The sequence below is a fragment of the Mustela putorius genome, unplaced genomic scaffold (assembly GCF_011764305.1).
Source record: "Mustela putorius furo isolate JIRA1106 unplaced genomic scaffold, ASM1176430v1.1 tig00000095_pilon_pilon_pilon, whole genome shotgun sequence".
In the NCBI taxonomy this organism is placed as follows: Eukaryota; Metazoa; Chordata; class Mammalia; order Carnivora; family Mustelidae; genus Mustela; species Mustela putorius.
The window spans coordinates 24,551,521-24,577,763 of NW_025421280.1; the positions used below are offsets into that span (position 1 = coordinate 24,551,521).

The 26,243-nt window shown below is 42.6% G+C and overlaps 1 protein-coding gene across 1 annotated transcript; it reads left to right on the forward strand.

Annotated features, from left to right (window-relative positions):
* The first annotated feature begins 1,029 nt into the window (after positions 1-1,029).
* LOC101688104 (putative serine protease 46) lies at positions 1,030-25,741 on the forward strand. Its single transcript, XM_004760790.1, has 5 exons — positions 1,030-1,169; positions 3,997-4,174; positions 4,356-4,615; positions 5,676-5,839; positions 25,318-25,741. The coding sequence occupies exons 1-5, from the start codon at positions 1,088-1,090 to the stop codon at positions 25,570-25,572; spliced, it is 939 nt and encodes a 312-aa protein (XP_004760847.1). The 5' UTR covers positions 1,030-1,087; the 3' UTR covers positions 25,573-25,741.
* Positions 25,742-26,243: the final 502 nt, after the last annotated feature.

The following is a 26,243-nucleotide window of genomic DNA, read 5'->3' on the forward strand; positions in this document are numbered from 1 at the left end:
CTCTTGGCAAGCATTCTGAGCCTCCCCCCTGCCTTGGTTAGCTTTCAGTTAGGGCTCTAACCAGCAGTACTGGTGTGAACCGTCCTTAGAATCTTCCTGTGCATCTGTGCCTGACCGTGTCCAGGGCACGCAAGTGGGAGGGTGCGTACATGTTGTGGGACAGGCACACACTCTGCCTTACTAAGTGATCCCATAGTTCCCCACCGTGCTGGCCCGGTCCGTACCCTAGCAGTGTGCCAGCAACCTGGTTACCCTGCATCCTCAGCAACCCTGGTGAGGAGGGGCAGGAGGGAGCTGTCCTAATGGATAGTGTGAAGCACATGGGGTCCCTGGGGGGAACATGACTTTCAGAGAGGAAGAAGCTTGCAGGCCTGGGTCTTCATGAGCCAGCAAAAGAAATGCCTTCTTGGGGACCTCAGTGAGGTGCTGGGGAGGGCTCCCCAAGAAGGCATTTCTTCTTCTGGCTCATGAAGACCCAGGCCTGCAAACTTCTTCCTCTCTGAAAGTCACGTTCCCAGGCCCGGAACACCTGGCCTCCCTCTACCCAGGAGCCAAGGTTGTGGGAAAAAGGAAACCTCAACTTCCGGCTCAGGTACCCCCAGTAGGAACTAGCCATCATCCCCTTCCAGTGCCTCAGTTCCCACACCTGCAGGGTGCTCTCAGAAGGGTTTCATGGAGACTGGACTGGGCACTGGGGTCTACAGGTGCTGTAGTGGGCTCAGGACTAGGCACACAGGAGCACCATCAAGGTCAAGGCTGAGCCCAGGAGGCACCGTCGTGAGCCAGATACCAGCTGCTGTCACAGGCTCAGGGCTAGGCACTAGGCGCATCATTCCAGGGAGAGGCCTGGCGGCAGCATCCCATTATCACACAGGCCAGCCCTCACCATGACCACACTCTCTCCTCCTCAGGATCCTGCTTCTGTCCCAGCTGGGTGAGCCCCCGACCCTGTGGCAGAGGCCCACTCCCCGCTACCGTGAATAAACAAACCATGAGTTCTAGAATTCTCACATAGTGGAGATGCCCTGCCCCACCCCCACTCCCCACATCCCACTGGGGACCAGTGCAGGCTGGGCACCTTCTGGCCATGGAGTGTGGGCCAGGAGATCTTCAGAACTTCACAACTCCACTTGCCTCTGCCAGAGATGGGAATACCCTGTATTTTGAAGGTAAGGCTTTAAGGACATGGGAGAGAGGTGGGAGAGAGGGGTGCTGTCCTCATGCCTCAATTTCTCCATATCCTGATGGCCACATCATTACCAGCCTGCATGGTGTGCCAGCCTAGGGACCCAGAGGGTGTCGCAGAAGTTCTGGTTCACAGAGTAGCCACAACTAGAGGGAAGTGCCTTGTTAGAACCTGGGGAACAGGGCGCCTGGGTGGCTCAGTGGGTTAAGCCGCTGCCTTTGGCTCAGGTCATGATCTCAGGGTCCTGGGATCGAGTCCCGCATCGGGCTCTCTGCTCAGCAGGGAGCCTGCTTCCCTTCCTCTCTCTCTGCCTGTCTCTCTGCCTACTTGTGATCTCTCTCTGTGAAATAAATAAATAAAATCTTAAAAAAAAAAAAAAAAGAACCTGGGGAACAGGGTTGCCTGGGTGGCTTAGTCCGTTGAGTTGATGCAGCTCAGGTCATGATCTCAGGGTCCTGGGACGGAATCCCACATCAGGGTCCCAGTTTAGTGGGGAGCCTGCTTCTCCCTCTGCCTGCTGCTCCCCCTGCCTGTGTGCTCACTTGTTTCTCACTCTCTCTCTTGCTCTCTCTCTCTCACACAAATAAATAAAATCTTAAAAAAAAAAATTCGGGAACAAGCTAACAGCCTTGGACCAGATGAGCTTGTTTGAGGGGCGCAATCTCAGAGAACCAGGGCAGTGTGAGGTGTGAGTGACGGCTTCATGCTACCGACCCATGGTCTCAACCATGTGAGCTGGGCTTTACAGTACCCCCATTTCACAAGAGGAAACTGAGGCCCAGGGGACTTATGGGACTTGCGGAGCCAGAGTCAACACCAGTTTTCAGGAGACTCTTCTGGGTGAAACATTTGGGGCGCCGTGTGACAGAAGTCCTCTCAGCTGCCGCGTGGGATCTGGCCATGGCAGCCCTGGCTCAGGTCACCCGCCGGCTGACCGCTCATCCACTTGTCAGGAAACATGCTGGTGTGGCGTCTGTGGGTAGGGACATGTTCCCAACTCAGGGACCTCGCCTTTCTTTTTCCCTCACTGCGCACCTCCCCTTCTGAGACCAGTGCCTTGTAGAGTGAGTGAGTGAGAGATTGTCCTACTCGAGGCTGCCCCTGGACATCAGGGATGTTTTAGGGCAGGGAGGGTGGGCTCTGCCCCCCCAGAGCTGACTGTGGTGCCTACGATGATGTGGGAGTGGGCGGTACGGGGGTGTGACCTTACAGAGACAGAGGTCAATGAGCCAAGACACATTTTCCTGTTGCCACAGTTGAGCGTGGGCCGCGATGTCGAGGTGCAGCTTGTAAGTGGGCGTGCTGTGACTCCCGGGCTCTAAGAAGGGGTAGAGGTCGTCTGCTGTGGAGTCCATTTGAGCCCCCAAGTGTCCCCTGTGTGTGGGTTAGTGATACTGGGCCTCTGGGGAGGGTGATCTGCCAATCCATCATGGCTCGCCCCGGATCTGGGGGGAGCTTGGCATCTCCAGGCAGAATCCTGCCATTCCTGTGTGAGGTTTTGAGGCAGAAGGTTGGAGTAGGTGTTGTTATGGATGTGAGCCTGGGGAACGCATGCGAAGCCCACGCCTGCCCCTAGGTCAGTCACTTTTTAGGTGCTGAAGGTCATTGTACAGAACCCTGTCTCCGCAGGGCCCACAGCTTTGTGAGGAAGGAAAGGGCAGGCTTCTGGAACTCTTCTTTCCTCCCGGAGTGGGACAGTGCCCGTTGGGCAGGCTGTCCTCGGAAACAAGGTAGCCAGAACCCTACCATACCACATGAGAGGAGCTGGACATGTGGCTCGCTGCTGAGGGGAGATGGAACATAGGACAGCAAGCCACTGGACAGAGACACGAGCAGGAATGGAACAGTGAGAGAACAAGGCAAGACAAAAGTCCGTGGAGATGTGGGGCCTCGTGAGGGTGCCTGTGGACCCCTGTGGAAGGCCCTGTTGTGGGCAAAGGTGTCCAGCCATCGAAGTCTGTGGCAAGGGAAGCGGCCATCCACATGTCATTGCCCTGGGACATGGTTGAATGGTTTGGGGGGACTTCTATGAGGCAGGGCTCACTAGATGTTTCTGCTAAAGTATTTGGACCACCATAGATTATTAGGCTTATCTGATTATTAATGGACCCCTCCACCAGCGTCATGGGCCCTCCCTAGGCAAAGACAAGTCTTGGTTACTGCTTCTGAGTCCCTGATGATCTGCTTGGCAGGCACACTGAGGGAAACAGACTTTCTGGAACCACACCAGCTTCTGACGGCTGTAAACACATGTCTAGCTTTGCCTCTGATCTGTGATTGTGTGTTAACAGCTTGTTGGCCAGCCCAAACGTGACAGCAGGCTATATGCATAAAAAGCCTTATTTGTCTTTCTTCTTGGTCTCCAACCTTTGCGGTAGCATTTCTCCCTTTCCTGTCCTCAACGATGTTCACTTATTAAATCCCAGTACAAGACGGTCCAATTCAAGATCTCAGTCTCCAAACTAGTTCCATGCAGCTCCTTCTCCTCCCACTCCTCCCTGTTGGGGACAGGAAGGGGCAACGGGGGGACTGACATCACTACTCACTTCCACCTATGGTCACACAGAGCACACCTCTTGGGGCGTGGCTGTGAAGGTGGGCCCTGGAGTTGTACAAGGTGGCATCACTGTCCAGTCCTTTCTGGCTGGGCATTTGCTGCCTCTGGGTCTTTGGGTGTCATTTTTAGGGCAGTATGTGAGGTGGCTAGAATGTGGTGCTCTCTGCCTCGATGGTCTGCTGTGCTCAGCAGTTGGAGGGCCACTTGAGAATCTGCTTTGGGCTGGTATAGTCCCTTTTACCATTTTCCCTAGATCCCTGGTTACAGACCTGTGGTCATACCAACACTGCCTGCAAGATGGTGAAGGGGAAGCTGGTGGAGGTAGGCAAGTGGCCTTGGCACGTGAGCATCCTGTTTCTGGGAGCGTACATCTGCAGCGGCTCCCTCATCCACCACCAGTGGGTCCTCACGGCTGCACACTGCCTGCACAGGTCAGTCAGCGTGGCCAGCGGGTCCCAGGGGCTTTGCTTTCTGGCCCCAGGGGGAGCCCCCTGGTAAATCTGGGGATCTGGGACTAGGGGGCTGGTGATGCTATGCTCTACTCAGTCTGTGTCTCTCCAAACACTTTTGGCCTCACTGCTGGCTACCTGCCTCCTACCCCTGGACCTGCAGATCCAAGGACCCCAAAATGTACTCTGTGAGTATGGGAATCCAGCACCTCCCAGGCAACGGCACTCAGCTCCTGCTCACCGGCATTGTGATTCATGAGGATTTCCGCAACCTCATATCCCAGGACATTGCTCTCCTGAAGCTCAAGGACCACATCTCCTGGTCCCCCCTCATCCAGCCCGTCTGCCTTCCCAACAACAGATTCAAGCCATCTGTCGGAACCTCGTGCTGGGTGATCGGGTGGGGACGTAAACGCACTCAAGGTGAGTGAAGGCAGGCAGAGGGACCAAGACCCGGGACTCTTCAGAACACAACTCCAGCATGGGCTCATTTTATCAGTCTATCTATCTATCTATCTATTTACTTGAAACAGAGAGTGAGTGGGGGCTGGGGTTGGGGTGGGTGAGGCAGAAGGAGAGAGAAAATCCCAAGCAAGCTCCATGCCCATCCCGGAGCCTAATCTGGGGCTCGATCCCACGATCCCCGAGATTATGACCTGAGCCAAAATCAGGAGTTGGATGCCCAACGGAATGAGCCACCCAGGCGCCTCTCTTTGTTCATTCCTTTATTCACTTGTTCCCTCCATCAGCACACATTCCTGAGAACTCACACACACTGCACATTACCCTGACCTCTGTTGCTAGGAAGATACATACAGGGCTCTTGCGTAAAAGACGTACATAACCTTCATGAACCTCTGTTGCCAAAGTGGGGTTAAATCCAGTGCCAAGCCCACAACTTGCAACATGGCAGGGAATTGATCTTTGGCTATTAATGGGGTTCTCTGTCTGCAAGTGGTATATGGGCCATGGTCTCAGGAAGCATTAAGGCTTTGGGCAGCATTCATGCATACTCATTACCACCAGGCACCAATAATTCCTGGAGATCTGGCCTTTGTGGGAGCCACCCTCGAGTCCTAGAATCGAGGAGTGTTTGTGGGATCCTGCCTTCCAGGGGGTGGTGCACTTTGGGCTCTGGGGTCTTGACATCTTACCAGGTAGCCTTGGAGCTTGTCAGAGTTTAGCCTCCACCCTCATGAAACCTGAATTATTGCAGGAATCTCTCCTTGTCCTCATTCAGTGCCTGGGTGTTGTTTTGAGCCCCCGGGGATAATTTTGCTTCAGTCTTTTTAATGAGTTTAGTGTTCCCCACCCCGCAAAAGTCAGGCATGGAGATGGGGCCTTCACAAATTACCATCCCAGGAAACAGCCCTGCCTCGCACCCTGGTGAATCTGGGCAACTTCAAGTTGTAGGTGTGCCCGACGGTTGCAGAGATGACAAGGCAGGATCTCTCTCTCTCTCTTTCTCTCTCTCTCTCTTCAGTAACCCCAAAGAACACCTACAGTCTTCATGAGATGGCTGTCAAGATCATAAGCAGTGAAAGCTGCCATCAGCAGTATCAGTTCCTCTTCTTGAAGGACAAGAAGGACTTCATTGGGAAGGACATACTGTGTGTCAGCTCAGAATGGGGCATGGACTCTTGTCAGGTGCGGGGTGTGTGGCCCAGGGAAGGGAGAGGGCTTTCAGGCGCCATGTCTTCCTTTTCACAGGGCACTATATAACCTTATGAAAATCTCCTTCCCTTGGTCTTCATTTTCCAAGTCTGTAAAATAGGGCAGAAAATAATCTTTGCCTTTGTCCCCAATAATGGTAATAATTGGCAATGCATCTCAGGTCTTCAAAAAAATTTTTTTTTAAAGATTGTATTCATTTATTTTTGAGAGTGAGGGAGAAAGCAAGCACGTGCACGCACAGGGAACAGGGGATGGGCAGAGGGAGAGAATCTCAAGCAGATTCCCTGCTGAGCATGGAGCCCAACACAGGGCTCCATCGCATGACCCTGAGATCATGACTTGAGCCGAAATCAAGTCAGATGCTCAACCGACCTAGCCACCTAGGCGCCCCAGGTTTCAGTTCTTTTCATATCACACACTGCTAGGTAGTCTCACACACATCTCCCCATTTACACGTTCCAAAATTTCTCGATGGGATGTATCCCGCAGGGAACTTGTGGGTCATAGGCTGTACATACCGTCATCTTCAATAGTTCTTGCCGAATTGTTTTCCAAAGTGATTGCACGAATCCGTATTCTTAGAGCAGCGTTTGAGAATTCTGCTCTTCCCTATTGTTGCCAACATTTTTGGTACTGGCAGACTATAACACGTTTTCCATTCTGTTAAGTGAGAAACAGAGTGATAGTACACCATTGTGGTTGCTGTGGGCATGTCCCCAGTTACTAGTACAGTTATACATCTTTTCCCGTGCTCATTCTCCATTCGTGATTCTTCTTCTATGAATCACTATTTCAGCTACTTTGCACATTTTCTATTGTTTACCTTTTTCTTTTTATTATATTTTTGTATTTTGGATACTGGTTCTGTCTTCATTATATATATTTCAGGTATCTTGTCCCAGTTTTTCATTATGCTCCCAACATCTGTTGCTGAAGAGCAGTTTAGGTTTTTTTTTTTTAAAAGATTTTATTTATTCATTTGACAGAGAGAGAGATCACAAGTAGGCAGAGAGGCAGGCAGACAGGCGAGGGGAGGAAGCAGGCTCCCCACTGAGCAGAGAGCCCGATGTGGGGCTCAATCCCAGGACCCTGAGATCATGACCCAAGCCGAAGGCAGAGGCTGAACCCCCTGAGCCACCCAGGTACCCCAAGTTTAGGTTTTATGGTATCAAATGTAGATCCATGTTTTCCTTTCTGGTTTATGCTTTCTGCATCTTATTTAAGAAATCTTTCCTTTTCCTGAGGTCATAAAGACATTTTTTTCTTAAAAGTTTGGAAATTTTGGTGTTCACATTGACATCTTAAATCCATAGGCATTCATTTTGTGAATGGTGTAAGATTGAGAGAGAATTCTTTTTATTTATTTCCTCATGTGGACTTGCATTTGTCCCAATGGCACCCATTGCAAATTAAAAAAAAAAAAAAAAAGGACATCATATACACAAAATGTGGAGGTGATGGGGGTATAAAAATGTAGTGTTGAGAATATGTTCAAACTTAACTGATGTTAACTTAAAATAGATTGTTATATAGATAAGATGTTATGAACCTCAATGGTAAACACAAGTCAAAAACCTCTAATAAATACCCCCCCAAACACACAAAGAGAAAGGAATCTAAGCATAACACCAAAGAAAGTCGTCAAATCTCAAGAGAAGAGAACGAGAGAGGAAGAAAGGAACAGAGAAGAACTATAAAAACAACCAGATAACAATTAACAAAACTGCAGTAAGTATATAGCTATCAGTAATTACTTTAAATGTAAATGGGCTAAATGTGCTCCATTTAACTGAATGGATTTAAAAAAAAAAAAGCAAGACCCATTTATATGCTGCCTATAAGAGACTCCCTTCAGAACTAAAGATACATGCAACCTGAAAGTGAAGGGATGGAAAAAGATATTCCATGCAAATTGAAGCAAAAAGGAAAAAAAACCTGGGGTAGCAATGCTTATATCAGACAAAAGAAATTAAAAAAAAAAAACCCTAATGTAATAAAGAAGGGGATTGCGTAATGATAAAGGAATGAACCTAACAAGAGGATATAACAATTGTAAATATCTATGCACCCGATTTAGGAACATCTAAATACATAAAGCAAGTATTAACAGATGTAAAAGAAGAAATTAACAGTAGTACAACAATTTTGGGGTAATTTAGCAAGGAAACAACCCACTAGGTCAGATGGACTTTAATATAGTATATATGCTGCTGAATGTTTTATATATATAATATATATGTATGTGTATGTGTATATATATGTGGTGTGTATATAATGTATATATTATACATACATATATATAAAACATCCCATCCAAAAACTGCAGAATACACATTCTTTTCAAGTGCACAAGTGCACGTTCTCCAGCATAGATCATTCTCCAGGATAGATCACATGTTAGGCTCCCAAAACAAGTTTCGGTGAATTTAAGAAGATTGAAATCCTATCAAGCATCTTTCTGACCACAACAGTATGAAACTAGAAATCAATTACAAAAAAAAAATAAAAAAATTAAAACCCTGGAAAAAAATGGAAATGTGGAAGCTAAACTACACACTCCCAAATAAGCAATGGGTCAATGAAGAAATCAAAGAGGAAATTAAAAAAATAACTTGAGACAAATGAGAATGGAAATGCAATGGACCAAAATTTTTGAGATGAGGCAAAATCAGTTCCTCTTTAAAAATATTTGTTGTTTTTAATTTTAATTCCAATATAGTTAACGTACAGTGTTACATTAGTTTTAGGTGTACAATATAGTGATTCAGCAAATCTATGCATCATTATGCAGTGCTCATCATGGTAAGTTGACTCTTACTCCCCATCACCTATTTCACCCATGCCCCCACCTCCCCACTGATACGCTTTATTTTTTTAAAGATTTTATTTATGTATTTATTTATTTGACAGAGAGATATCAAAGGTAGGCAGAGAGGCAGGCGGAAAGATGGGGGGAAGCAGGCTCCCTGCTGAGCAGAAAGCCTCATGCCGGGCTCAGTCCCAGGACCCTGAGATCATGACCTGAGCCCAAAGGCAGAGGTTTAACCCACGGAACCACCAAGGTGCCCCTGATATGCTTTATTTTAAATGAGTACCCTCAGTTAAAGTTACTATTTTTTTTTCAACAAGAACATTTTTTACTTGAAGCATATTTCAAAATACATGGTCCTAAGAGATGTATAGAATATATTCCATCCAAGAAAAATACATATTTTCCACAAGAATACATAGAAGAATACTCTGATCAAAATATAAGAAGGAATACTCTGATCAAAATATAAGAAAGAGAAGAATAGGGGCACCTGGGTGGCTCAGTGGGTTAAAGCCTCTGCTTTCAGCTCAGGTCATGATCCCAGGGTCCTGGGATCGAGCCCCGCATTGGGCTCTCTGCTCAGCAGGAAGCCTGCTTCTTCCTCTCTCTGCCTGCCTCTCTGCCTACTTGTGATCTCTGTCTGTCAAATAAATTAAAAATTAAAAAAAAAGAAAAAGAAGTATACTCTGATCAAAATATAAGATAAATATTATAGATTTAAGACTGAAATCATACCAAAGATATTTTCCAACAATATCAACAATAAAACAAAATTGGAAAGTTTACAATGTAAATATTAAATATTTAATACATAAATATTAAATAACACACTACTGCACAAGCAATGGGTCAAATAAGATGGCAAGTCAAAATAAGTCTCAAAAGAAAAGATAAAGAAAACACTATTCTAAAACCTATGAGATGCAGCAAAGCAGATTTTAGAGTGAAATTTATGTTATAAGTGCTTATATTAAAAAAAAATTTCAAATAAATAACATTACACCACAAGGAGCTAGAAAAAGAAGAGTTGTAGCTAAAATTTAGTAGAGGAAGGAAATAACAAAAAAATCATTAATAAATAAAAATAGAGACCATAATAAACAATAAAGTAACATTGAAAGTAATGACTAGTTTTTTCAAAACAAAACAAAGCAAAAAACAAAACTGACAATGCTTTGACTAAAAAGAAGTTTGTAATATACAGGCCTACCTTGAGAAACAAAATGTCAGACAATCTAAACTTACATCTGAAGGAACAAGAGAAAGAACAAATCCCAAAGTTAGTAGAAGGAAATAATAAATATTGGAGTGATATAAATAAAATAGAGACTTAAAAAGCAATAGAAAAGATCACTCAAATTAGGAGCTGGTTCTTTGAAAAGATAAAATCGATAAACCTTTAGCAGGCTCATCAAGGAAATGAGAGAGGGCTCAAATAAACAATGAAATTAGAAATGAAAGAGAAGTTCAACTAACATCACAGAAATACAAAGAATTATAAGAGATGACTGTGAAAAATAATACACTAAAAAATTGGACAACCTAGAAGAAATAGATAAATTCCTAGAAACATATAATTTTCCAAGAATTAATGAGGAAGAAATCAAAATTTGATCGCTAGTAATGAAAAATGAATCAGTAATAAAAAAAAACTCCCCCTCAAAAAAGTCCAGGACAAGATGACTTCACAGGCGAATTCTACCAAACATTTATTTTTTATTTTTTTAAAAAAGAGGTTGGAATCTTTTATTTTATTTATTTGACACAGAGAGATCACAAGTAGGCAGAGAGGCAGGCACAGAGAGAGGGGGGGAAGTAGGTTCCCCGCTGAGCAGAGAGCCTGATGTGGGGCTCAATCCCAGGACCCTGAGATCATGACCTAAACGAAAGGCAGAGGCTTAACCCACTGAGCCACTCAGGCGCCCCTCTACCAAACATTTAAAGAAGATTTAATACCTGTTCTTCTCAAACTATTCCAAAAAATTGAAGAGGAAAGAATGGCTCCAAATTTATTCCATGAGGCCAGCACTACCCTGATACTAAAACCAGACAAAGACAGTACACAAAAAGAAAATTATAGAGCAATGTCCCTAATGAACATCGAAGCAAAAATCCTCAACAGAATATTAACAAACTGAATTCAACAATACATTAAAAGAATCATTCACCAGATCAAGTGGGATTTTTTCCAGGATGCAAAGATGGTTCAATATCTGCAAATCAATCAACATGATACAACACATTAACCAAAGGATAAAAATCATATGATCATTTCATTAGATGTAGAAAAAGCATTTGGCAAAATTCAACATCGATTCATAGTAAAAACTCTCAGCAAAAAGTGTATTGAGGCAAGATACAACATGATAGAAGCCATATATGACAATCCGCCAGCACAAAATACTCATGACGAAAAACTGAAAGCTTTTTCTCTAAGGTCAGGAACTAGGCAAGGATGTTCACTCTTGCCACTTTTACTCAACATAGTATTGAAGTTTTAGTCACTGCAATCAGACAAACAAAAGGAATAAAAGGCATCCAAATTAGTAAAGAAGAAGTAAAACTGTTTCTATTTGCAAATGATATACTATATATAGAAAACCCTACAGACTCCATCAAAAAACTAACAGAATAAAGGAATTCAGTAAAGTTGCAGGATACAAAATGAATATATAGAAATCTGTTACATTTCTATACACTAATAATGAAGTAACAGAAAGATATTAAGAAAACAACTCCATTTATGATTGCATCAAAAAGAATAAAATGCCTAGGAATAGATTTAACCAACGAGGTGAAAGACTTGTACTCTGAAAATTATAAGACATTGATGAAAGAAATTGAAGACAACCCAAATAAATGGGAAAATATACCATGTTCATGGTTTGGAAGAATTAATCATTAAAATGTCCATACTACCCAACTGAATCTACAGATTCAGTTCAATCCCTGTCTTAATACCAACAGGAATTTTGACAGAACTAGAAAAAAAAATCCTAAAATTTGTATAAAGCCACTAAAGACCCAGAATAGACAAAACAAACTTGAGAAAGAAGAACAAAGCTGGAGGTATCACAGTCCCAGATTGCAAGCTATACCACAAACTAGAGTAATCAAAACAGTATGGTACTGGCACAAAAATGGGCACAGATCAGTGGAACAGAATAGAGAGCCCCCAAACAAACCCATGATTACATGGTTAATTAATCTATGGCAAAGGAGGCAAGAATAGACAATGAGGAAAAGATTGTCTCATTAATAAGTAGTGTTGGGAAAACCAAACAGCTACACGCAAATAAGTGAAACTCGACCCTTTTCTTACACCATACACAAAAATAAACTCAAGATGGATTAAAGATCTAAATGTAAGACTCCCAAACCATAAAACTCCTAAAAGAAAACAGGCAATAAACTCTTGCATATCAGTCTTAGCATTATGTTTTTGAATCTGTCTCCTCAGGCAAGGCCAACAAAACAAAAACAATACAATTGGGACTACACCAAACTAAAAACTTTTGCACAGGAAAGGAAAGCATCAACAGAATGAAAAGGCAACCTACGGAATGGGAGAAGGTATTTGCAAATGATATTTCCTATAGTGGGTTAATTATCCAAGATATGTAAGAAACCATCAACATAAAAAAATACCCCAAACCAACAAAAAACCCAAAAATCTGATGAAAATGAGTAGAGGGCCTGAAAAGACATTTCTTCCAAAGAAGACCTACAGATGGCCAACAGACCCATGAAAAGATGCTCATCGCTCATCATCAGAGTAATACAAATCAAAACCACAATGAAATATCACCTCATGCCTGTCAGAATGGCTAAAATTAACAATACAAGAAACAACAAGCATCCATGAGGATGTGGAGAAAGGGGGGACCCTCTTGCACTGTTGGTGGGAATGCAAACCGGTGCTGCCACTGTGGAAAACAGTGTGGAATTTCCTCATAAAGTTAAAGAGTAGAACCACTCTATGATTCAATAATTCCACTGCTGGGTATCTACCTGAAGAAAACAAAAACACTAATTTGGAAAGATTAATGAATCCCTACACAGATTGCATTATTTACAACAGCCAAAATATGGAAGCAGCCCAAGGTCCCACCAATAAATGAGTGGATAAAGAAGACCTCTAATGTATTTTTGAGCTTTTTTCTTTTCTAATAAAGGTGTTTAAGGCAGGGCGCCTGGGTTGCTCAGTGGGTTAAAGCCCCTGCCTTTGACTCAGGTCATAATCCCAGGGTCATGGGATGAGTCTCTCTGCTCAGCAAGGAGCCTGCTTCCCCCCTCCTCCCGCCTGCTGCTCTGCCTACTTGTGATCTCTGTCAAATAAATACATAAAATCTTTAAAAAAAAAAAAAAGTATTTAAGGCTACAAATTTCCCTCTAAATACTGCTTTAGCCTAATGCCACATATTTTAATATGTAGCATTTTTACTGTTATCCACTTTCAAGTATTTTCTATAATTTCCATTCTTATTTTATTTTGACCCATGACTTATTTAGAAGTGTTTTTTTTCCATCCCCAAATACACGTGTGCTTGTTTGTTTCATTAATGATTTCTGACCAAGTCATCATGTGGTTATACATGGGGTAATACATACAGCAATACCAATTACATGAAATATGTTGCAACTTGCCTAGTTGCCTGGTATGTAGTTAAGTTTTTAATATTTATCTCACTGTTTTCTATTTCTTTTAATTTTTGTCCTTCTTCCCTTGGGCTTGAATTTTTTTTTCCTATCTTCTTGAGCAAAAAGATTTAGTTTTGTGTTTGAAGTACTTAAAACCATGAAATCATCTTTTAATTAAATGTGGTTTCATCTCTTAAATTTTGTATTATTGTGATTCCTTTATGGCTACCTTATTTTAAAAATATATATAGTATGATTTGAAAGGAAATGCATGCATTTCCTTCAAAAGGTGGTACATAAATGAAAAAATTGGGAAACGAAACTCTCCTATAATCAAACTACCTAGAAATTTCCCCTCTAAGTTGCTTAGTTTCTAACCTTAACACTTTCTTTCTATTCATATATGAACCTCTAAAAAAGTTTTAGGGTCTCTTCCTAGTTTTTAATCTTTAATGAAAGACTGTATTATAATTTTATTCTCCAAATTGTTTCTTTTACTTGAAATAGATCTCGAGCTATCTCAGACTGTCTATATAAATACAGTCCTTTCTTCCTAAATACTGAACAACAATTCTCTCATATGGCATAATCTATATAATCATTCTCCTATTGATAGACTTATTAACTCATTTCAGTATTTTTCTACCATGCCAGAGTAAAAATCTTTATTCATAGATCTTTGCACATTTGTTCAAATATTTCTCTAAGTAAATTTTTAAAAGTGTAATTACAAGATCAGTTGTATGCACATTTAAAATTTTTAAAAATATTGACAAATTAGCTTTCTCAAATATTTGATTTATATCAACACCAACAGTATTTTCTCTATGTCATCACCAGAATTAGGCATTATTTTTATTTTAATTTTTTTTTAAAGATTTTATGTATTTATCGGGGGGGGGGGAGTGAGCACAGGCAGACAGAATGGCAGGCAGAGGCAGAGGGAGAAGCAGGCTCCCCGCTGAACAAGGAGCCCGATGTGGGACTCAATCCCAGGACACCGGGATCATGACCTGAGCCGAAGGCAGCTGCTAAACCAACTGAGCCACACAGGCGTCCCTTATTTTAACTTTTGTTTCTCTTGTGGACTAAAACTTTTATATCTGCTTTAATTTCATGAAATTAGGCAATTTTAATTGCCTGTGCAACAGGCTATTAAGTAGGAAGTTTCAATGAAGTCATCAAAATATACTGTGTATCCGGATTCAAAGGTAGTTGTGTGACTGATGTTCCACAGTGTGTGTGTGTGTATCAAAGGATCAAGATGGTAAAGTGGGAGGTGATTTTATGAGGAGAATTTCCCAGGAAAGAGCTGCTCCTGCGCACTTACTCCTCCCCCTCTAAGGGATGGGGGTGGAGGAGGGTGCCTGTCCCACAGTAAGATCTCCTGGGAGGGGTTTCAACAAGACCACTCAGAATAAGGTGCTGGCCCACTCAGCAGTAGTCAGGTATCAATCTCCCCAAGATTCAGAGAGCAGGAAGTGCCTGGGGGATGAGCGGGTTCCCTTGCCTCCTCACTCTCCTGCTTTAACCTTGGAAGGTTTAGAAAACTGGTTAGCAAGATGGGGTTGGAAGGATTGCTGAAGGGAAGGAATGGGGAAAGTAGACCTGGCTTCCTCCTTCCCAGGCCTCCTGCTTGCCAAAAGCCCTAGATAGCAGTGGGGAGAAGTTTTACCTTCAGTTAAGTGTGGCATCGTGACTGTTGTGTGGGAATGGATATTCTGATTTCTGAATTGAAGTATGTTTATGTGACTGTGTCATCACAGCGACTATGATTACATTAATCACAGTGAGCAAGGCCTTCTGGTTCTGCCCAAGCACTTACCCAGGGTCAGGAAAAAGAGCTCAACTTCTAAATAGATTGTAAAAGAACAGAAGGTGTCCAGACTAAGATGCTTGAGTTGTTCAGTGGACCATTAACACTTTTCTTGGTCCTTTGCTCCTGATTTTCTATTAAACTACTTTTGTTTTTATTGATTTGTAAAAACTCTGAGTATTATATGCTGTACTTATTATTGGTGAAGGAATATCATGTCTTTTTCAACATAATTTAAAATGTTTTATTAATATGTGTACTTTTTATATAAACACACATACATACACGGAGAGAGAGTATATAAAACAAATATGGTAAAATATTAACAATTAGTAAATCTGGATAAATATTTACTTGTAACTTCTTTGTGAGTCTCAAACTACTTCAAAATAAAAAAGTTATTTAAAGCTTTGGGAGCTGGAAGTTTTAACCCTTTATAAAATGCTTTACAATATTTTACCCTATTTGTCCATCATTTGCCTTTTTTTGGTGTGGACTTTTTTTCCAAAGAGTTATTTAAAAATTTGATTTATCACTATTTCCCTCGATGATAGTGGTTTTTGTGCTGTGCCTAGAAGTACCTTTCCCACTCTAAGATTATAAAATTATTCACTCATACATGTTCTTAATTCTTTTCTTTAAATATTTTAATTTCAATTCATCAGGAAGTTTGATAGAAGGGATGTATTATTTTCCTCCAAACATAGCCTTTCCTCCAAATATAATCTTTTATTGAATACTTATTTTTTTTTGGCAATGAATTAGAAATGGTCCCTTTAGGAGCTGCCTGGCTGGCTCAGTCAGTGGAGCATGTGCCTCTTGATCTTGGGGTTGTGAGTTTGAGCCCCATATTGGGTATAGAGCCTACTTAAAAATAAAATCTTAAAAAAAAAAAAAAAAAAGAAATGCCCCCTTTATTATATTCTGCATTCCCATTTTATTTTGGTCTGTCTCTGAATCTTGTAGTCTCACTCCTCTGCCAACTCCACTCTTCTTAAATTATTGTAGCTTTTTAATTCCTTTTTTTTTTTGGTATGTGGTCAGACAAGTCCTCCTTCATCATTTTCCTTTTAAAGAATTTGCCTGGCTGTTCTCCCATGTTCATTCCAACTGAACAATCTCAGTAGAATGTCAAAAAGAAAATAACTTTGGCGATTTTGGTGGAAATTAATAGATTAACTTAAGGAAAATAGACTATTTTGTTTGATTTCTTTCTGTCTAGAGCAAGGAATTTATGGTTTCCTCCACATAGTTACTGCATGCTTCTGCTTAAGAATATGCCTACATGATTTATATCTCTTGTGAGCAGTATGTTTTCTTTCATTGTATTTTCTGCTTGAATTATATATTTGGTTTGTGCATGCGCACGTGTGCGTGTGCGTATGTAACAAGCATTCTTTCTGGACCTAGTTGATTCTCTTTAATTTCGCAGGTCCAGAGACAAATCATCTGCAGTGATCACTTGAACTCCTTTCCAATGGGTAGACTTCTGATTTTTCTTGTCTACTGCAGTGCAAGAACTATATTCCATGGCTCTGTCTTCCAGGAGATACGGCGCCATTTTGTTTTGAGCGTATTTCTCTCTCTCTCTCCTTTTGAAAGATTTTATCTATTTGAGATAGAGCAAGAGCAAGTGAGCAAGAGAGCACGAGGAGAGGCAGAGGCAGAGGGAGGAGCAGGCTATCCAACGAGCAGGGAGTCCGACATGGGGCTCGATCCCAAGACCCTGGGATCATGACCTGAGCCGAAGGCAGATGCTTAATGACTGAGCGACCCAGGTGCCCTGAGTGTGTCTCTTGTAATATGGCATAGAGCTGGATGCTGTTTTTGTCAGCGTATCTGGGAGCATAACCTTTAATTCATTTACCAAGAAGAATGTTTCTTTTTGTTCCCCCTCCTTATGTTTTAGGTTGATTTTTTTTTCCTCTCTACTTTTCTGCTGTCATAGTTTAGAAGTTGTCATGTTTCAATTTCATGCTGCTACTGGTCACTTTATATTTCCCACACACATATTTAGCCTTGAATTAACAAAATAGAGTCCATCAGCGTCTACAGCTTCTTCCTCAGTAGGACAAGACCTTCCTTCATTTTCACTTTCTTTATTTCCTTCTCCCAGACTCATCCTCTTGTTGAAAATATCTTGTTGAAAAGAGTGAGCTGAACTCTTTTGTTATTTCCAAGAATTTTTAGTTGACTCTCTAGGGCTACGCAGGCCTACAATCCCAGGAGCTGTAATTAGTAATGATTTTACCTCTTTGGTTTTCACGATGTTTGGTTTTTTCATTCCCTTGGGCATGTCTCCCCCAAACAACCTGGAATTTGTAGCTGGGCCTTATCTTGTCGCTGGCATTCACAGATGTTCTCCCCACACTTCATCACGAAACACGATGTTAATGTGGCATACCATCTATCAGGGAAAGAGAGGTTCCTTCCTGATCTGCTCTAGCATTTTATTCCAAGACTGAATGCCTTGCTTCATAAGACATATTTTCTGCAGCTCTCAAGATGACTTCTCACTCTGATCAAATTGCTGAGTCAGCCCCGAGAGCAGACTCCTCTTGTCTGCCTTGCTCGCCAGGATGTCTTTCCCTGCTCACCGTGTCCTCCTGCTTCACTCATCTGTCAGATTCAGATTTATAATATCCTTTTTTAAGAACATGTTTAATTTGTTTATTCATCCAACAGACAGCCCATGCTGGGCTCTGGGCCAGACACAGGGCCATGTGGGTGCAAGGCCCAGGAAAGGTACTGGCCTGGGAAGGAAATGTCCTGGGACAGCCATCCATGCATCATGACCCACCTGGCCTTTGCATTTTGTTTTCTTCCTCCAGTGAGGCTGGGCTCCTTTTTAAGGCATGCTGAGGAGGTCACCTCCTGTATCAAGATAAAGAATCGAGACGAGGCTTCACTTGAAAAATGTTAGCCCACGTTCTGGAACATTTGAAACAACATAAAAGATTTGTAAAGAATCAAGACAAGGCTTCACTTGAAAAATGTTAGTGCATGTTCTGGAACATTTGAAACAACATAAAAGATTTGCTCCTTGAATGCTGGATAGAAGTTGCCTATGAAACCACGTGGGCCTGTTTTCCTTTGAGGGGTAGGTTGTGGGCACAATTTTAAGTTGTTTTGCCCGTGGTTATTGGACTTATGTGATTTGCATTTTCTTAAAAATTACTCATTTCATCCAGAACTTCAATCCACAAAGAGGAGGTTACAAACATTCTTCAGATTCTGAAGAAGTGTATTTTCCCAGGATGCGGTTCTTGCCTCTTTTCTACTCACACCATGAAGTATTTGCATTTTCCTTCCCTTTCTGTTCTTCTTGGCAAGATTTACAAGGTGCTTATCTATTCTGTTGTTTTTTTTAAGAACAACCTATTGATTTTATTTCTCAAGGTGATGATTTTCTGCTTTCTACTGCACAGATTATCCCTTTTTTGTCTTTATTAATTCCTTTTCAAGTGTCTTGAGCTGAATGTGAGCTAATACATAACTGAGAGCAATAATGAATAAATTATTTTCATTCTCTCTTGTTTGAGGAAACTATTTAGACCAAGACTCCTCAATGTGAAATTCAGGCCCATATGCCATGGGCGTGGCCACATGTGGTTTTCTTATCGCTCTACATAATAATCATAGATTTTAATTCTGTTTTTACTTTAACATTTTTGAAAGTTAATTTATTTTCCTTTGTTAGGGTAGTTCACATTTTGTTATGGGCTCTGGTTTTATTTCACTGTGGTAAGAAAAATGTCCACATTTGAGATCTTTCTTTCTCCACACTATTGTCTCTGAGTTCTCTTTGTCTCTGGGCCCTTGGAGTCCAGTTAATCTTCTCTCTCAGGTAAGGCTCCTCATGTTATCATCATTAGCTGGATTATCCCTGTCTTGATTTTCCCCTTCATCATCCGTATTCTCTTCTGCAAAGGCACCTACTTAAATCTGTTTATTACATATCTTTAAAGATGCCTGTATCTTTGAAAAATGCATAGTGTTGCTGTATGTGTATTTTCACTTGCATCAATGACATTGTGATACTCATTCCCTCCTGTATTTGTTTGTTGAGCAGTCTCAATCTGTTAGAGAATCCACACTAAATGGTTTTATTCTTTCAAATCTCTGTCCACCTCCTCAATGCAATGTGCCTTATGTCAAAGCTTCTTCCTTCCTTAAACATCACTTTGGGCAGTCACTTTTAGTTATTACATGCACTGTCAGATTAGAAGTCTAGATTTAAATTGATTTGATTTAAATCTTGCCAAGCCTACCACTTTGCTCTCTTTTGGTCTCCTGGGAATGGGGTCCCCACTTCCAAACTGTCAGGGATCTGGAGACTGGGGTGGACACTCTGGAGTCTCCCTTAACCCTCTCTCTACTCCAGCTTCCTTTTCAATTCTATTTGCATGATCAGTGCTTCTCCATCCCCTCACTTTCAATCTGCACGTGTCTTTAAATCTGAAAGTAGTCTTCCGTAGGCAGCATATAGATGATTCTTGCTTTTTTTTTTTTAAAAATTCAAAGATTTTATTTATTTATTTGACAGAGATCACAAGTAGGCAGAGAGGCAGGCAGAGAGAGAGGGGAGGAAGCAGGCTCCCTGCTGAGCAGAGAGCCCAACGCAGGGCTCAGTCATGACCTGAGCCAAAGGCAGAGGCTTTAACACACTGAGCCACCCAGGTGCCCCTGATTCTTGCTTTTTTGTCTGTTTCTTCACTGTATGTCTTTTGATTGGAGCATTTACTTCATTTACATTCAGAGTCATTATTGAGAGTTATGTACTCGCTGCCATTTTGTTACTTGTTTTATGGTTGTTTCTGTAGTTCTGTTTTTTTCTTCTCTTGCTGTCTCACAATTTGCTGGCTTTCTTTAGTGGTACACTTGGATTCCTTTCTCTTTTTTTTTTGCATATTTACCATCAACTTTTTATTTGTGGTTACCTTCAGATTTGTATGTAACATCTTCTGCATATAGCAGTATCTATTAAGTTGGTGGTCACTTAAGTTTGGACCCATTCTTTACTCCTCTCTCCCCTACCTAATGTTTTAGATACATGGTGTCAAACTTTACATCTTTTTATTTTGTGAGTCCTTGGATTAATTTTAAAGATATAGTTATTTTACTGCTTTTGTGCTTCCTACTATTCTTACTCCTGCTTATGGTTTTTCCTTTCCACCAAAATGTCACCTTTAATATTTCTTGTAGAGCAGGTTTAGTGGCCATGAATTTCTTAACTTTTGTTTGTTTGGGAAGCTCTTTATCTCTCCTTTTATTCTGTGTGGTAGACTTACTGGATAGAATATTATTGGTTGTAGTTTTTTTTTCCTTTCAGCACTCTGAATATATCAATATATAGGTCTTCAAGGTTTCTGCTGAAAAATCAGCTAATAGCTTTATGGGGTTTCCTTTGTGTATAACTGTTTTCTTCTCTGTTGCTGCTTTTAACATTTTCTTTTTTTCACTACCTTTTGCCATTTTAATTACTATGTGTCTTGGTGTGGACCTCCTTGAGTTGATCTTATTAGGAGCTCTTCATGCCTCCTAGATGTGGATCTTTGTTTCCTTCCCCAGATTAGGGTGGTTTTCAGCTATTATTTTTTTAAATATATTTTCTGTCCTTCCTTTTTTCTCTTCTCCTTCTTGGATCCTTATAATGTGAATGTTATTACACTTAATGATGTTACTGAGTTCCCTTAATCTATTTTATTATTATTATTATTATTTTTCTCTCTCCTGTTCAGCTTAGTTGCTTTTTATTTTTCTGTCCTCCAGGCCACTGACCTATTTTTCTGCTTCCTCTAATATACTATAAATTCCATCCAGTGTATTTTTCATTTCAGTTATTGACTTCTTTATCTCTGGTTATTTTTTATGTTTTCTATCTCTTCTATCTCTTTGCTGAGGGACTCACTGGGGTCTTCCACTCTTTTCTCAAATCCAGTGAGTATCTTTATGACCATTCCTTTATTATTATTTTTTAAAGATTTATTTATTTATTGAGAGAGAGAGAGAGCGAGAGTGAGCACATGAATGGAGTGGGGTGGGGGGGGCAGGAAGAGTGAGGCAGAGGGAAAGAATCTCCAATGGACTCCCTACTGCCCTGTTGAGCACAGAGACTGACACAGTCTCAAACCCATTACCGTGAGATCGTGACTGGAGCTGAAATCGAGAGTTGGTGCTCAACCAACTGAGTCACCCAGGTGCTTTATTATGACCATTACTTTAAATATATTATCTCCATTTTGTTTAGGTCTCTTGCTGTGATTTTTGTCCTGTTCTTTTGCTTGGGACATATTCCTCTGTCTCATTTTGTCTAACTCTCTGTTTCTAAGTGTTAGGAAAGTCAGCTACACTTCCTGCTATTGCAAATAGGAGATTTCTGAAGAAGATGTTTTGTAGTGCCCTCAGTACAATGTTCCCGGTTCACCAGAACTTGGCACTTCAGGAGTATCTCCTATGTGTGTTGTGTGCACCCTACTATTGTGATTGAGCCATGTTTGCCTCCAGTCCAGTCATCCGCAGTGGCTCTCTTCACCTGCTATGGGTAGGATTTGGTACCTATATTGTTACTGGGTCAGTCTGGGGCTGCCATGGGCTTGAGTTGAGTCAGACCAGGTATTTGCAAGAACTGTAGTAGCATTGAACTGTAGGATGCTCTTTTTAGGTGTTGTCCCCTGAAAACTTTCACTGGTGGGTGGGGCCTGTAGTCAGTCCTGATGTCTGCCCCCAGCCACTGCTGGGGGCTACAGCTGGACTGGTATGTGTGGTTATCTTCCCCTCTCCCCAGAGCTAGTCAATTTGGAGTGGTGCTGGACCCTGTTGGCCTGGTTGCACTCTGCCAAGCTTGTGGCACTGCTTTGGATGGTCTCCTGCCAAGGGTGTGTTGGAAGGGGTGAGACTGCAGGAGAATGTGGTGCAGGTTGCACAGTGCCACCAAGGTCTGTGCTGGCCCACTGCAGGAAGATGATCTTCAGCTGCCTGGGAAAACTCCGCTGAGGCCAGCTCAGATGGAGGAGTGGGATGTGGATGCACTCTTAGCAAACTAGATGGGGAGGATTCCCAAGGGGCTGATTCCTGCCAGTGTCCATCCATGTATCTAGGCTGGAAGGGTGGGGGTGAGAAATGCACCTGCTGGATCTTTTCTTCCTGGAGAAGTCTCCCCCAAATCCCTTCCTCTCCAGCACACACTCTGAGATTAGTAAATAGATCTCCTTCTCATATATGCTAGGTGTTTTTTAAATTGCTGCTTCTGTGTTGTATCTCCATGGCTGTTTGTTATGCTATCTCTTTAAGAGCAGGGGCTCAACTTCCTATGACCCTCTGGCTCTCTCAGAGCTGAGCCACTGATTTTTTAAAGTTCCAGGATTGTAAGAACTCACAAAGTTAGGTCCCTCTGGTTTTCAAAGCCAAATGATATGGACATTTGTCTTCACAGAGGGAATCCCCTGTGCCTGAGGGACTCCTCTCTCCTCCCTCCACCTGTGGCATCCCCCCCTCTCACAGACAGTCTTACAGGTCAGTTTGGCTCCTGACTGGGTCTGACCCTTCCTACCCTCTTCAATGTGGCTTCTTCTCTATATTTAGCTGTGGTGAGTTTGTTCTGCCAGTCTTTGGGTCATTTTCTGGTTTATTTTCTCTGATGTGGGTGATATCTAGGTTTATCCATGGGGTGAGGTGAGCCCAGGATTCTCCTACTCTGCCAGCTTCCCCAGTCTCTCAATTCTCTTTCTCTGCTTGTTAACATTCAGGGTGTCCTTACAATATATTAAATATTGACCTCTCCCTGGTTTTAAACAGAGTAAATGCCCTATCTTAATTAATCATCTATCTTCAATGAGATTCAGTGTCCTTCACTGAATAGTCATAATTTTGATGTAATTAAGCCCAACACATCTCCCCTTTGCAATTTGTGGTCTTTGAATCTTATTTTAAAACATGGGCTTCATCTCAAGGTAAAGTCATGGCTTACATGTTTATAATGAGCCTTTAACTTTTCACGTTGAGAGTTTTAATTCCTCTAGAGTTTTGTTAGGTAGGATCCAACTTCATTTTTCTTCACCAGTTTCCCACCATTACCACAGAGATCTCCTTTCCCAGAGCTTTCTGGAGCACGTGCTACATCTTCTCACGTGCTGGCATTGGGTTGGCTCTCCAATGCATGACTTGTCTGTTTTCCTATTTTTATGCCAGTACCACAGTTTCTGTAATTACAGATTCGAAATACATCTAACTCTGGTGGGTCAAATCTGCCCCCAGCTTGACTCTCCCATTTGCTCTTCTTTCTCAGACCTGTCATAGAATCCATGGACTCATACCCTTCAATATCAATTTTAGAATCAGATCATCAAGGTCTTGGAAAAAAAATCCATCTGACATTTTATTTGGAATTGTGTGAACTTTAGAGATTGATGTAAGGAGGATTGACACTGTTATCTTTTAAAATAATTTTTTGCTTTCTATTGAAGAGACAAAAGCATATTTATAGAACATATATAGAGAATAGAGAATAACACAGCCAACACCCACAGCCTCCCTCCCAAGCCTATGAAATAGTGCTGCATTTCCAGAAACACTGAACCTTCCCTGGATGATAATCCCTGAGTCTCAAGCCAAGAAGTCTTTAATTATGCTTTTTTTTTTTTTTCCTGCTGCTGGCACTTGCTCATGGTATCTCCACTTCCCCATGTGTGGGATGATGCTTTAAAGAGTGAGGAAATGTTCCTTAGGGTGTCCTCTGTGAGAATTCTCTGGGCACATGACGAACCCAGGACCACTTTGAACGACATCCTTGGTTGGGTTTTTGGAATCACACACATAGTGTGAATTCAAATTGCAAATTCACATGAGGGGCAGGTATTCCTAGTTTCTCTGTCCTCAGAGGGCATGGTCCTTTTTTGGAGGTGTAGCTTTTTGCAGGAGGTTTTTGCCTTGGGCTCCCCTCCTTGCACAGGCCCTGGGTTTTGTCTTTTATCTCCGGCACCAGTGAGGAACACTGTGGAAATGGAAGCTCAGTTTCACCGGGTTTGGCAAATAGCCTTGGGACCAAAGCCAGGTGGGCTTTGCTGACCTCTCTGGGTTTTAGCCCTCCCTTGGGTTTTGGACTCTGAGGAGTCTTTATTTTCTTGCCAGCTCATCTGTGCATTTAAAATGAGAAATTTTTTTAAAAGGCTTTATTTATTTATTTGACAGAGATCACAAGTAGACAGACAGGCAGGCAGAGAGAGAGAGAGAGGGAAGCAGGCTCCCTGCTGAGCAAAGAGCCCCATGTGGGACTCGATCCCAGGACCCTGAGATCATGACCTGAACCGAAGGCAGTGGCTTAACCCACTGAGCCACCCAGGCGCCCTAAAATGAGAAATTTTTAACATCACTCATATTTAATTATCTACAGCAAGGTCAGGTAGGGAATCTGCCCTTGTATACTGCAGAAAGCCAAACGTTGAGCATTGGTATTTTTATGTTTTCAGCCGTCTCACCTAAGAACCAAAATATATCTTTACCTGCTTGTCAGTCTTCTTTTAATTCTTAGGTATAGTTTTATTATTTTTTTCCCTTAAGTGTCTCGTGCATTCTTCATTAGAAGATGTTCTTTAAATCTTGGTTTGAGTCACATTAAATATATATATGTATATAAATGTATAGAGATAGACCGTTTTCTGATTTATAAAACTTTTCAATACAGAAGAGCATAGAGGAAGTTTTAAAAAAATCATAAACCTGCTCTCAGCAGACATAACAGCTATGAGTTTTTGATGCTTGTTGTTATTAACATTATTCTTATGCTTCCACTTGTTTTACACAAAAAGAGGGGGCTGGTTTGCATTTCAAATAGTCACTCTGCAAGCAGGAGTGTGGAAAGAAGGTAAGGTAGTCAAGGGTGGCATCTTGGAGGCCCACCGGAATTTAAGGGAGCACAGAGATGGGGACGGGTGTTGGGTGGAGGTTCTGATCAAGAGTTAGCAGGAGAATGAAGAGGAAGGCCAGTGTGACCCTGAGCTGGGGCCCCAGGGCAGAGCTCCCGTGTCACAGAGCAGGTTCCTAGCCATGCCTCATTAGCAGGGATGACACAAGCCCAAGGCAGCTCGCACTCAGGATCTGGTTCAAGAAGGTGTGAATTTCCACAGCACCTGCAGTGAGGTCCTCACGATGCCTCCTTCATGCCTCCCCTCCTCCGCTCCACAGGATAATTCTGGCAGCTCCCTGGTTTGCCAGATGAACAACACCTGGATTCAGATGGGCGTGGTGAGCTGGAGTCCGAGCTGCCACCAGCCCCGCCTCCTGAGCATCTACACCAGCACCTCCGACTTCACCTACTGGATCAAGAAGCAGATCACCGACATGATGTTCACGAACAGGGCTGGCCCTGCCTTCCTGAGCCCAGTCGCCCTCACGGACTACATTCTACTGGTGTCCTTGGGCTCCCTGTGGCTCCTGTGAGCGGTGTCTCTGGGGCAGGCACTCCCAGAGGCCCCTTCTTCCTCCCGAGTTCTGCCCTCAGGAGCCATGCAGACCCAGGGAGCATGTGACAATAGGACAGAGAGTCCATGGGGAAGGGTCCCAGAGCCACTGGTTTTTAAGTTGTTCAATGAAGATGCTCTTGAGTTTTACGCCATGGAAGTCCTCTTTCTTCTTGACCGGGGCCAGAACCCTTCAGAGCCTCCCCAGCCCTGAGAGGCTTGTCTGTCGTCTCAAGGGGAGCCTTCCCCTGAAGGGCTTCTCTGTGCCACTGCTTGCCATGTTCCCCGCCCCCCAATTCTGGGAAGCAGTTTCCTCTTCTGCCAAATACCAGGTGGGACTCTGTGGGCCCTACTCCCTATTTAATCATCTCAGCACCCCAGCAACCCCAGTCCCCATGGTCCTCCTCTGGGTCTCTGACCAGCAGTCCCCTCAGGCCTTCCAAAGAGAATCTGTCATCATCCCAAGAAACTCCGTGACCCGACTTAGATTTATGGACTTGGTTCCAGAATCTGTGAGCCTCTCCCAAGCACTCAGATCCCCCTAAGGGTCTCCAGAACCCAACCAGTTCCTCTTCTCTCCCTGGCAGAGGTGGATGTTGGGGTGAGGGGGAGAAAAGGGGGCTGAGGCAGAGTGCTTGCCGGGATGAATCA